The sequence below is a fragment of the Conger conger genome, chromosome 2 (assembly GCF_963514075.1).
Source record: "Conger conger chromosome 2, fConCon1.1, whole genome shotgun sequence".
NCBI classification, from domain to species: Eukaryota; Metazoa; Chordata; class Actinopteri; order Anguilliformes; family Congridae; genus Conger; species Conger conger.
In genome coordinates, this window is record NC_083761.1 from 14,723,138 (window position 1) to 14,737,031 (window position 13,894).

Consider the following 13,894-nt stretch of genomic DNA (forward strand, 5'->3'; position numbering starts at 1 on the left):
AAAATATCAAGTGCATTCAGTGTAAATGCTTAATTACCAAAGAGGTATTTTTGTCTGAGAATGTTGGACCAGCCAGTGACAGGCTTATCAATGGATCCCTTTAAGCTACATAAAGTAGCACTTTCAAAGTGCAAACAATGTAATGACACCCTGGTGTTCACACCAAGCACAAAAAGCATTATCTAGAGCTAAGGTACTGAAACCAAACACAACACACTGGCATTTTCATGTTACTTTGAACTCCATGAAATAATATGTGTGAATGATATTCTTTTCTTTTTAAAATCACTGCTACATACATTACATTACATTAATGGCATTTGGCAGACACTCTTGCTTAAGGGCGGATCTTATTGTGGCTATAACAAGGATCGAACCACCGACCTTGCGGCTCCCAGTCATGTTACCTTAACCACTACGCTACAGACCACATAAAGGTGAGCACTGTTGGAATGTACATTTCTTTTGACAAGCGGACACTTTGCCAAAGTAAAAAATGAAGGGACAAACCAAAACAAATTGAGTATGAAATGAACAGCAACACATCACACCAATACGCTGTACGAGACGATGCTTGTGATGGTCAAATAAATGTGAATGGCAGTTAATGTGTCATGCCCTCTTACCTGATTTTAGGACTATGGGTAAGAAATTGTGCAAAGTGGGCGGGAGGGGAAAGAAAACAGAAGATATTGAAAGCAACAAATCAGAGGAGGGCAAAGCAGAGAATGCTGGGGCTTAATGACATTAGCGCTGACGCTTGGTCGTTGCATGCCTTATGCCCCCAGACAGCACCGTGCTCCACGGATCGGGGGCCTAGGGACACACAAAGCCTCAGGGCCGGCAGTTAACAGTTTGGCTGGGAGCACGGTCTCTGTCCGAGAACGTAAAATGCAAGCCGACTTTGGCTGAATGCTGGAAAATGTAAAAAAAATGCACCGAGCAGGAATGATTTCATCAAAACCAAGAGTCTATGGGCTCTAGCATTTCACAGCCACACTGGAAGAGAGCATACCATCAAACCACAATGCAAATTTTCCTGAACCTTAGCTAAAAAATGAAACAAAGTGCTACTTTTTAACATTAAATACACACCGTTTTACACTCATTCCAGTGATATCCGAGCTCGTATTGCTGCATAGGAAATTTAAAAAGTAACACTTGTTTTAGTTCATTCCTCTAAGTTAAGGCAAAGTGCATAGCAATTAGATTGAACAGAAACCTTTCACTCTTATTTACACACAATTGACAATTCAATAAATGCATCTACTTTAACACTCCATACTGATAACCAATGTGTATGTTAGCCCTAAGAAGCTATATCAAAGATAATGCTGAGGTGCTAGACCAGCTGTGAACAGTCTAGCGCCCAATAACAATTGTGTGGCTGGATATCCACTGCCTGGGGCCCATAACACAGTTCTAATTTCCTGTTGTGCAGCATGCTAGTATATGGCTCGAAAATTCAATATTATCAAACTTTATGTTCAAGGGGAAATTCCCTCTGGGCAAGGAAAATGTAGGTTAAAAATGAGCCACTGTGTGAGCCTTGCTTTGAACAGAGCAGTTTGTTGAGCTGGAGACAATCGGCATCAACACATAAAGACTGGCCAAGCCTCACAACCGATATAGCAGAGATCAGCAGCCTGTTTTTTTGTTTTGTTTTTGTGTAACCCGTCAGCAGCCAGTCAGCAAACTGTTGCTCAATCACCACCCAGCTCATAGTTCCATCAGACCATTCCCCCCCACCCCCTCTAGCTCTTATTGTCTCATTCCCCCACCCCCTCTAGCTGTTATGGTCTGAACTCATTCATTCATGCCTCTATGTAATTCGGCAGCTGCTACCATACACTGTCTGCACGATACATAAACAATACGCTCATGCATTTCCCTCAGGCCCCCATGTCCCCATTTCATTCTGTAGAATTAGCATCTCAAATGATGACAACCCCCTTTTTAGCATCGTGTGTGGATCATTCTTTCCATATTTACCACAACTGTTTAATAACTGCACTGACCGCAGGGATCCACTTTTAACATCAAAACAGAATGGGATATTTTACAATAAAATTACCTCACTATGAAATTGTCATCTTTTTGTAAAAAAGTTAGCATCATAAAAATGAACTCATCACTGCGCATATTACACCAATGATACACATGTCTTGCTTTTTTACAGAATAAAGAATTACATAAAAGAAAAAACATTTTCACCAAAGTGACATACTGTGTATACTGTGTTTTCCACAACATACAGTACTGCACATAATGCTAGCAGAAGCCGTGTGCTAGCTTCCCCTGCAGATAAAGTGAGGAATTTTTACGTTACCTTGCCGACCGAGCGGTGATGCTGAAGCCCATGTATCCCTCCTGAGGAAGGGAGTCGTCCCCTAGCTCCCTCAGGTCCTGGGGCCCCAGGTACTTGTCAGTGTCGCCGGTCATTGCATCCTCACCTGACAGAGAGCCTCAGCATTACTCCGAAGCAGGGACAACCACAGGCCTCTCCCCACCTCCAGCTCCCCGGCAACCAGACGGGAGGCCTCTGACCGGTAATCGATGTCGTCTAAAACCACCCCACAGGCCTTTTTCCAGAAGCCCAACCACCCTCCTTTACCCCCCCACTAACTGTCAGATCACTCCAGAGCTGTGAAGCAGCTGGACACCACTGAATTAGCTTCACACACTGGCACAGCCCAGAGAGGGAAAAAGGCTTCAGCACTTTAACAACCAAAACAAAGCACACAAAACACAAAAATCAAACTCATAAAAAAAGCAAGTCAGCTTTGTAGGATGTGTTGCTCAAACGCTCTTGATTGCAGGAGGAATTAATTTGACGGCTTGTTGCTCCTGGGTAGGCGTGGGGGTGAGGAGGAGGAGGAGGAGGGGAGGAGGGGGGAGCAGTGCAGCTTGTTACTTTACATTCAGAAAGCAGCAGGAGAGGCAGAAAGGGTTAAAACAGGGGGACTGAGAGCAAGTGCACATCAGCAGAGGGAGGGGAGGGGAGGCGGACAGCATTCCAACAGCGACAAAAGCAGCGGCCGATCCCCCCGCTGCTCTCCACGGCGACCCCCCCCCCACACACCACACACACACGCGCACATGCACACACACACACACACAACCAGAGCCGGTCCCAGCTACAGCTAAACTCCTCTTACTCTTCTCAGACTCCCACTGTACTGTTACCAACCGAAAGTCCTCGCTTTGTTTCCATATATTTCCATTCAAAGACTGCTTCTTCGTCCCAAAAAAAGTTTCTATGCCACACAGAAAGTTGAGTCACCTTTCTCTGTCAGCTATGTGAGAGAGGCAGAGAAAGTGAGGTTGAGGGGGAGAGATAGTGAGAGAGAGAGAGCGAGAGAGAGAGAGAGAGAGAGAGAGGGAGAGCTGCCTGCTGTCTGAAAACTTTCTGAGCTCCACGGCTCTTTCTCCCGGAGCACACACAAACAGATCAACTTTCTCCCGCCTGGGCAGTCCAGGGGCCGGACACACGGCTATTATTTCTGGCGGCAATTTATCAGCGGAGATTACCCTGTGCTCAGGACCCTGAGTACAAATTCACTACCAGAATAGCAGCCATTTCAAAAGGAGTGCTACCCTTACTTAGTGGGGCAGCCATTTCTGTCACCGCTCTTATCTTGCGCCTCTGCCTCCTGTTTGTTTTGTAACTTCCCTGCGCGGCGTCCGCGGTCAGTCCAAAGCAAAGCAGGTCCTGTTCTCCCGGTTAATCCAAAGAGACACGAGTTTGTGCTAATCCCGGGAGGCTAGCGCCGATGCTAAGTCCAGGAGGCATGGAGTAGTGTGGGCTCCCCTGTCTGCTGCACCTGAGGCTGCCGCTATCCGCTCTGCCCCTCTGTGCGCCCCGCCGCTAACGCAGTTCAAACTGAGCGCGCCTCCCGCACGCATCGCAGCCCAGCGCTCCCAATACGCAAGCCATCCCAGGTCACGACCGAGAGAGGTATTACTGCGGGCAAGCTCCACAAAGCTCCCACTGATTGGGTTTTAGGAGAAGTTCCCAGTAACGCGGCCGGGGTGCTACACAAAGGCAGAGAGGGGGACTTATTTGTATGTTAATGCTGGGGATTCTTAGGTGTGCTCAGTAATTTGACACTTGCAACCGGGCGCTTAACAAAGAGCCCTTCTAGAGGCTGATGAATAAAATGGCTACAAGCGAGAGGAAAAGGCGACAGCACAGCTGAACCTGCACTTTATTTTAGGGGTAATGTTGCAGAACTTCAATTGTGAGGCTCTAAAAAACACGGCTAGGGGTGTTTTCCCTTCAAAAGATGCAGCGGCAACAACAGACTCAATTTTCACCAACATGAAACACCAAATACCCGGAACACCCAAAAGTGTCTCATATCTCAACATTATAATGTACAACTTATTGGCTTGGAGCTTAACATCCGATTCATCCCCATCCCACATACAGCATTAAATTACTTTGGAGTAACTCTGCCTCTCCTTTTCCGATCTGCTGTTGTTGTAGATCTAGAGAGTGCTATATTATAGCAATGACAACATCTCTCATGACATTGCTCTGACTCTCCCACTTTCAGATTTTAGATTCTCTGTTCGGTACAGAAAGGGGTACCTCCATTTTAAAGTAAAAAGGCTGTGCATGAAAAGCTTGCAGGCTAATCAGGCTAATTAGGTCGTTCAGCTAAGATAAGCATCTACAGCATGCCAGTCTACACTACAGGTGTCTGTTGCTATATCTTAAAAAAAAAACAGCTCAAGCCAGGTTTTGCAACAGCTAGTAGCTGGTTGACCAGTTCAGACCAGCTCCATACTCAACATGGTTTAACCAGCTCAAGGTATGTTTTGAACCAGCTGGTCATTTCAAGATGGTCATAGCTAGATTTTACACCAAGGAATTCCAAATAATGACATATCCTTGAACTCAATTAAAATAAAGAGAACACATCAAACCAAACTATTACTGGAGTCATTGTTAGCCAGTCAGTTACAGACAGAACCCCTCCGTCAAAGTCATGTCAATGGAATCCTGGAATATTTAGGAGCATTATCCGACCCGGTAACTTCATCCTGGCCTATAAAGTTACCTGTCACACAGCCGGCAGCACACCCAGCACCTTCATGCAGTGGCATCTTTAAGAGCTATTCATTAGCTCAACCTCCTGACACAGAGCAAACATCTGAAACCAACCTGAAAAAGGCCCCTCTACACAGTCCTAATTCCTTCATGCCATTGGCACAGATCTGTTTATGGCAGAGTACGTGTTCAGTAAACACGGCAATGACTTTTCTTCGCAACTGCACTCGATTACTTCATTTAAATTCCCTGAATTACCCAGATTCAATGGAGCGGCTGTAGAACAGTGATCTTAACATTTCTATCACGAGTCAACAACCCCAAAACACTTTCATCCCTGTGCTCAAAAAAGAAGGATAAATTGCTCCCATCCAGGTCATGCTGTACTGGTCTTTGGTCTCAAATATTTTACTGCAACAGGGCAGAACACATTTAGGAGCAAGAAATAAGACCTGCCATCTTTTATAATTGTAAAATAGAGGGTCAACCAGAGAGTAAAAACTTGATATAGTCATCATTTAAAATCCCTCTATAAAACACAGTCAGTACGAGTTCACTGCCAAGGCTGCTGGCATTGAAAGTGTAGGATCTGCATAGCTTTTGAAAGCCCCACTTCTCTTCACTATAAACATGGCCGGCATCCATGCAAAGGTCAACCTCTGTACTGAAATACAAAATGGGGAAAAGCTCATATAACAAAACAAAATTAAACTCGACATTGTCTGAAGACAGGGCTCTTAGCAGGCAGTTCCGATTTCACTTAAACAGAAAGCCCCATTGCTTGTGAGACAATGTTTACTGTATGCCTACAGTACGTGTGCACAATTCCAATAACCTCAACTGCACAAAACCCAAGAAAAGAAACGCAGAAAAGATCAGCGCACACAAAAGGAAGAAAACTTTGCATACTTAAGTATTCCATTGTCAGGAGTGCGCTTAGCAACAAAAGCGAATGTATATTCCACACATACCAAAGCAGGAAATATTGGATCCGTGACAACATAGCATGTGACAGATAGAAAGTTTGTTAGTTTTTGACATAGTAGGGAAAGGGGGCAAATCTCACATCTGCAAAAAGACCACAGCATAAGAAATGGGACAAATACCTTCTTCAACATCTGAAATATAGTCTTCATTGAGCATTTCGGGTACATTGTCTTTATGAACTGTGTAATTTGAATAAATAGCGTGTTAAAATAGCATTAAGAAAAACTGACATTCACAAATATGACACATGCAGATTATCAAGATAATACAATTATTAAGATCTCTTATATCCGCAACATGTGCAAAACAATGGCAAGCCAATGGCAATAAGGAAACAAGGCAATGTATCAATAAGGTGAACTCTTACCTTCATCATCCGACATGTCGAGGACCTCGTTCATGGTTTCTGGGACATTCATCTTGTGTTTTTCTGTCACAGTCTAAAAAAATAAAAACAACAACCTGAGGAAAAGTGCATGTTTTGACAGTAGCCACTCCAAGCGCAGGGATTCATCACTGAGCTAGTGTGAAAGAATAACTCTCTTGTCTCTTCCAGTACCAAAAGCCCAGAAGGCAATGCTGAAGCTTTGGGGCTTTGTGGATCCTTGAATCCGCAATCTTTGTTTTTAAATGAGGCAACAACACATCCAAGCAATTATGCAAGGGCAACCAGGCCTCCACTCCCATTCCATTACTTGCACTGAATGCTATCGTCTAATATGCATTGAATTACTGTTAGGTTCCCTGAAAAAGACAAAGAGTCTTTTAAAAAGTGTTAAAAGGGTGTTTGGTTGCATGTTTGCAGCTTATGCTGATAAGATAGCCCTGACCAAGCTAATTTAATCTGCTTTCTGTGTCTGAACAGTGGTACTGTTATAAAAGTACTGTACCAGCACTCCAGATTAATTTGAATAAAAGTTTTGCATTTTCACATTTTTACATACTGTTCTGTGGACAGTATGTACTAGCATAATGTTACATGAATGGACAGGTCACCCATCAGTAGAACAGTACTTCCATTACATTACATTACATTATTGGCATTTGGCAGATGCTCTTATCCAGAGCGACGTACAGTTGATTAGACTAAGCAGGAGACAATCCTCCCCTGGAGCAATTCAGGGTTAAGGGCCTTGCTCAAGGGCCCAACGGCTGTGCGGATCTTATTGTGGCTACACCAGGATTAGAACCACCAACCTTGTGTGTCCCAGTCATTTACCTTAACCACTACGCTACAGGCCACTTCCAGCTCAGCAACTCAGAAAGCAGGTCATAAAAATAGTTGACTAAAGAAATGAAAGCCCACTTAAATGCACATGTTGCTATAAGGGCAGCCTGTAGCCAAGTGACTAAAGTACATGACTGAGACCCGGAAGGTTGGTGGTTCAAGATCCACACAGCTGTTGGCCTTTGAGCAAGGCTCTTAACCCTGCATTGCTCCAGGGGGGATTATCCCCTGCTCAGTCTTATCAACTGTAAATCGCTCTGGATTAAAGCATCAGTTAAGCAACACATTATTATTACTCATTTAGTATTCCAGGGGAGTTGACAGCAGGTCTTACCACGGTGGTCAGCGTCTCTTCTGTCACCACCTTCAAAGTGTCCACGACGGAGATGTAGCCCAGTCTCCTTGCAATGGACAGGGCGGTATTTCCGTTCTGTGGGAGAAGGCAGCACAGACCCAGGCTTACTGCTGTATAACTGCTGAGTTCATACGGTCACAAAAACCACCCCTCAAATGTTTACACCTAGTTTGATAGTTTTTAAATATTTGAATATTGTATAAAATGATTTCAATAACATTTCTATTATTTCAAATGTGAAACATTTGAAAAATCTTTCACGAACTCTTTTTAATTCTTTAAAGTGGCCTTTGAAATGGCACTCCATGACACGCCTTGAAGTATGCAGATAAAATAACGCTCTGTCATGCTCAGTTTATCTACAAAGCAATTCAGTTTGAATAGAGCTACTGTGGAACAGACGATATATACATATTTGCATAGTGTCTAGGGGGGCTCAGTAAGACAGTGTAAGCACAAAGAGTGAGCAGTATAAGTGTGTAACAGTGAGTGAGGCAGACCATCTAACAGTGTGTGGATTAGAGGTGTGTAATGCTGTGGGGAATTCCCTGTTTCTGATCCCTGAGAAAATCCTCCAGGATGTGAGGCTCTTTCTGAAACAGGATGTGAGAGCTGGATCTCTTACCACAGTCAGCTCGTTGGGGGAGGCTCCGTGCTGCAGCAGCATGTTAATGATGTGGGTGTGGCCCTGCTGCGCCGCCTGGTGGAGTGGAGTGTACCCGTTCTGCAGAGAGATGGTGCATTGGTCAGAACACACATACACACATGCACATACACACACACACGCACACACTCACATACACACACAAACGCACACATATACACACGCGCATGCACGCACACACACACATGCGCACATACACACACACAAACACATACACATACGCACACATATACACACACGCACGTACACACACACATACACACACAAACACACACATACATGTGCACACACACACATACACACACATGCACATACACACACACACATACACACATGTGTACGCACATGTACACAGACAAACCTTTGTTTTGGCATTGACTTTAGCCTGGTTCTGTAAAAGGAAGTTGACCATCTTCACGTTTCCATAGTGACTGGCCACGTGCAGCGGAGTGTATCCCATCTGTCAGACACAGAAGATGACAACAGCATGAGCTGTGCTACACACACACACACACACACACACACACACACAAATGTACTGCATATAGAGAATATGCATATTTTTTGCAACCGCATACTGAAACCGGAACACAACGTACAGTACAAATGTAATGTACACTATCATAATGAACCTTCTTAGTCTTATCTGTCCTCTTGATAAACATGTGGCACACGCGTGCACTGCTTGTCACAGTATCGATCTCATCTGCCCGTGACAGGCACCGCCTGTGTTCCCTGGCACACACACACCACCGCTGCGTTCCCCTGCTGTGTGACCCTGAGCCCCGGCGGGGCTGTTTCTACATGAGCAGCCTGCAGTGAGGCGTGAGCGGGAGGCCTGGCAGGAGGGAGGGTGGGGCGGGGTGGCAGGGCAGCTGCCAGTCTCTCGGTCTCCGGGGCTTCTGCCCCCCAGTCCGAGCCCGACCCCAGCTGTGGGGAAGCAGGGGTCTCCTGCATGTGCACCGCTGGGACGCTCTTTCTGCAGCGGGTATGACATAACCCTGCAAGCAGAGCCTTAGCCTAGCCTCGCTAGCCCTACTCAGCTGGCACTGCACGCCACCCTATCTATTATTCACACGCCGCTGATTACACATGCGGCTTCCTGTTTGATACCATACACCAACTGGCACACACTCATAAACGCGAGCGCACCTACACACACACACACACACACCGAGGCACATACGCATGCACACATACACACTAAGCAGCGTATACATAGTATATTACATAGCCCAAGGCCACATTGTCTGTGTAGGTTTCTTTGAAACTGGGTTTGAATAACAACACCAACATTCAGAAAAACCGGATCCTTACCAAAACCAGCCCCGCTTTCTTTCGACAGAACAATGAATAACTCACTGAATATGTGAACAAACTCTTCACCTTCTCTAATTCTTCAACAGTCACAAAAGAGGCTGGTGTGGTAGGAAGAATTCTAAAGCGGAGGAACAGGGTTCCAGGGCTTTGTCCGAGGACGCGGGAGAAAGCGCCGCGACCTTTACCTTTGTCTCGGGGTCGACAGTCGCCCCCTGGTTGACCAGAACCTCTGCCACGTTCACTTTGTCCTCCTGAGCGGCTAAGTGCAGGGGAGTCAGGCCACTCTGAAAGAGACGCACACGGTCAGTCCCCCAGACTCCCCTTTCTCTCCTCTTTCTCTCCCCTTACCCGCTTTTTCACTCAGTTCATAATTCAGTTCAATTCAAAAAGTGTTTACAGTCTTGAGTGGAAAATTCATTTTGCATCTGTATCAGAGCTGCATAACATTCTGCAAGGAAAGCTCAATGAAACTGTAAATTCACATATGGAAATGTATTCAGGATTATTTAGAATCCAGAGGATGAATGAAAGGTTTGAACATGGGTAGAGCGAAGACTGAGCACACATACAGTACAGTACAGTTACCAAAACAAACACGACTGCTCTAGGTCCTTATACAGGTTCAAATTTCACATAGTGGCACCTCCTTTAGAATCAGTGAATGTAACGGTCACTGCTGAGGTTGTTTACACAATACTATCCACTGAATAAAAATGGAATCATACAGTAGTGTCTACAATTTGTTACAACAAGCAAAACAAGCAGATTTCTGGCAGTGACTGGGTCCAGCTGGGCCACAACCTCTAATGTAGCACTAATGTGGAAAATAGTTCTCCACAACTCAGAAATGTGAATTATACAACTGTTATTCATTCATTTGGCTTAAACTATCACTGACTGGGTGGCAATTTGGGATAGTGAGTGAGGAATGGGGCTTGTAACCAGACATTTTCAGACTCGGTTTCCATGTGGGGCAGTGAGAAAGTTACTCAACCCGAATAGCTTGAAATGGATATTGTGCAAAAATATTGGCTTATGGGCAAGTTGGACAAGGGTGTCTACCAAGAAAGCAAGAAGGGGAGTAAATACAGCAATTATCCTTGTACTGTAGAATCAGAAGGAGAGTCAATACAGTAACTACCCTCGAAGCTACAGAAGGAGAGTCAACCCTACTTTTGCTTTTAAGAGTTACAATGAGGCTAATTTACATTTTAAAAAGAGGTATCATTTTCCACTTTTCTCACACAGGCAAAGAAATATGTTTCTGTGTGTTTTTTTTTGGTTCCCTCTGAAAATGACTGTGAAGGGTTGTGTCGCAACCAACCAGGCTGTAACACAAAATAAAAATGGAGGAGGCCTCACCTTGTTGCCTAGGTTGACGTTAGCGTTCCTAGCCAGGAGCAGAGACACCATGTCCACATTGCCCTCCTGAGCCGCCAGGTGCACGGGGCTGATGCCCTGCCTCGTGACGGCATTGGTGTCCGCTCCATACTCCAGGAGGGTGGTGGCAATGTCCATCTGGTTCTTCTTCGCAGCGATGTGCAGAGGAGTGTAGCCGTTCTGGAAGCACAGCCAGCAGGAGATATCAGGTCAACACTGGCTCCAACTGGAGCCTTCCGCTGTTTAACATTTTTTTTACAAAAAACAGATCTGCATAGCTTCTGTGTGCACAACATCTTGTGATGGTCATGTCTGTGATTGTGTCAGAACATAGCGAGGGTGGAGTTACCACCAAGTAAGACCCAAGGAAAGAAGGGATGTGAAGCACTTCATCAAACTACACTTTACTCTGAGGTTAACTTTTAAAATAAAAACACATTGGCTACTGTATATCCAGAGATGATAACGATTATTTTTATATTAGATGTTTTACAATTAGATTAAAGTTATTTGATCTTATTTCAGTGGGCAGCCCTACGTAAAACTGACAGCTATGGAAAATGACACAGTAAAGCTTTCCCGCAAAGTTATACTACTAGGAGGGGAAGGCAATAAAGCAAACAAGCGAATAACGGCAAAACCTCATTCTGACATTTTCCAGTCAGTCTCCCGGGAGACCATCTGAAAGACTACAATGAAGTGGAGGTAGAGCAGGTAATTAAACCAGGAAGCTGAAGAGGGCAGGATAATGAATGGAAACAGAGACTGATACGGAGACACTTGTGCTGCTCATACACACTGTGGTATAGATTATGGAAAAGATAATATAGAGATGAGAATTAGAAACTAATATAATTGAAAAATCTCAACATGGATTTTTATCTACCAGCTGTGAAAGAAATCAGCTGAAATACAGAACAAAACAAAACATATTCAAACATTAGCACCGTGGAAACATTTACTACAAATACAAACTTTAATTTTAACTCTCATGAAGTGGAAAAAAGGGAATTAAGTCCACTAAATGTTTTGATTTAGATATGTTGCAATATACTTTGTTTGATGTTTGTGTAATAAACTGATTCCACTGACTTATAAAAGTAAAAACCTTTCCTCAATGCTTGGCACGAAAAAGAAGGAAAATGTTGTTCTGTTTCCTCTTGTTTCAACGCAGCCTTGTCATTTCAGAGAGTTTTGTGCTTTTTTTGTGAGGGTAGAATCTGGAGGACATGCAGCTGCGGAATACATTCACCTCGCAGTGTGACTCAAGCCCAGCCTCGCCAACCACCAAAGCCACAGCTCTCAGATTTATTACATTTCCAAAACAGCAACAACCGTACAGTTCTTTCACTGGAGACATACAAAATGCAAATTGCTAAGATTACCCCCCTCCCTAAAAAAAGAGTTAGGTTTGGAAGGCTCAGAATGGACCGATTTACTCATGTCAGTTGAAGGCGGGGGCGGCCAACGTTGATGTCACAGGCTGGAAACCAGCCTGTCCAACCGCACGTCACCTGCCCGGCCCGCACTGGCACGGTAATTGCTTGTCACGGGGGAACAAAGGCAGTAACTAGGTCACCATGTTTGCTTGGGGATCACACTGCGCCTCTAGGCACGAAAAATGGCAGGAGGGGAAAATTGGCTGAATGTGGTTTTCGCTCATCGCTCAAACAGAACCCACGAAAGCCTGCAGCTCGCAGTCAGCCAGCGAACATCCGTTACATCCCGTGCGTGCGCGATCAAAGGCTCTTTCTGGATGGCTCTTTCTGTTCCTTCTATGAATTTGAAATGAAATCAAGCTTCCTCCCTCCATGTTGTAGTTTTCTCTAATGGCCCTGTGCAAAATCGACCAGTTTCAGTGCAGTGAGGCTGCAGTGAGGCACAGCGAGTTCTTCATTTAGTTTTTAAGCAAACTCCCACAAATGTGAGCTTCATTTACAGGCAGAGCCTCAGGACATGGCTCCACAGGGAGTGACTCTGAGTTGTCACAAGCTCTATTCGTCAATCCCAGTCTCTCCATTCCTCACGGCGAAATGGCCTCTCACCCCCACCGCCATCTAACCCTCCGCTCTGAAGCCATGACTCCAACAGTTAATTACCCAATTAGGCCCAATTATCTCCTTACTCAGAAGAGAGATGTCCAAGAAAAAACACCAAACACAATAAACACTCAGGCTACGGAACAGAACATGTCATTGGCTCGCAATGCCTAGATTTATTTTGTTGACTTTCCTTTCCCATAGAAATGAAGACCAATTATTTTCAATGGCCCTCAAGGGACGAACATGTTTTTTTTTTTTAGAGATAGTGTCAAAACAACAAAAAAGGATAAATCAACCAAGAGCAAGATGATGAGCAAGTGGCCTATGGCAATGCTTAGCTGTATTCCTAGACAGCATGAATGTATCAGTATGGCAGTATGACAAAAAGACAGGGAAAAGAGAGAGAGAGGGGGGACGGGGGTCCGTCCTGGTCTCAGGCCTGTACCTTGGCAGCTGCGTGGGGGGAGGCTCCCTGGTCCAGCAGGAGAAGAGCCACTTTCTGGTTATCGTAGTGCGCAGCTACATGCAGTGGAGTTAGTCCACTCTATAAACACATGCAGAGACCGTGTTAGTGGGGACAGCGGAAAACAGGGAGATGAACAGCTCAGGTTCCAAAAGGAAGCTTGTGATTCCATAGAAGACCCCTATCTAGTTCAATGGTTCGTTGTTGGGCAAAATGGTTTTGCCTGGAAGCTTTCATACTTCACACCTATGAATGAGGGTTCCAAAAACAACTAAAAAGGGGTCCTCCATGGAGACAAGCCAAATAACAATTTTTTTCTGATAGTGCAGAAACCAATGTTAAACCTGTCACCTTCAGCAGTCAAATGTGAATTTAATCTATTTATTACACATACTCAGA

General features: G+C 44.8%; 1 protein-coding gene across 15 annotated transcripts in view; it reads right to left on the reverse strand.

The window, feature by feature from the left end:
- ank3b (ankyrin 3b) overlaps positions 1 to 13,894 on the reverse strand; it is a 137,717-nt gene that overhangs the window by 33,229 nt on the left and 90,594 nt on the right. For 11 of the 15 annotated variants that reach the window (XM_061226328.1, XM_061226256.1, XM_061226283.1 and 8 more), the window contains 9 exons: positions 13,478 to 13,576; positions 10,973 to 11,170; positions 9,796 to 9,894; positions 8,652 to 8,750; positions 8,252 to 8,350; positions 7,606 to 7,701; positions 6,411 to 6,483; positions 6,163 to 6,222; positions 2,330 to 2,453 (listed from right to left, as the gene is read on the reverse strand). In XM_061226328.1, the coding sequence (XP_061082312.1) occupies positions 2,330 to 2,453; positions 6,163 to 6,222; positions 6,411 to 6,483; positions 7,606 to 7,701; positions 8,252 to 8,350; positions 8,652 to 8,750; positions 9,796 to 9,894; positions 10,973 to 11,170; positions 13,478 to 13,576 (947 nt within the window). The remainder of the gene's footprint in view (positions 1 to 2,329; positions 2,454 to 6,162; positions 6,223 to 6,410; positions 6,484 to 7,605; positions 7,702 to 8,251; positions 8,351 to 8,651; positions 8,751 to 9,795; positions 9,895 to 10,972; positions 11,171 to 13,477; positions 13,577 to 13,894) is intronic. The other 4 variants (XM_061226363.1, XM_061226353.1, XM_061226373.1 and 1 more) reach the window with 1 other exon arrangement.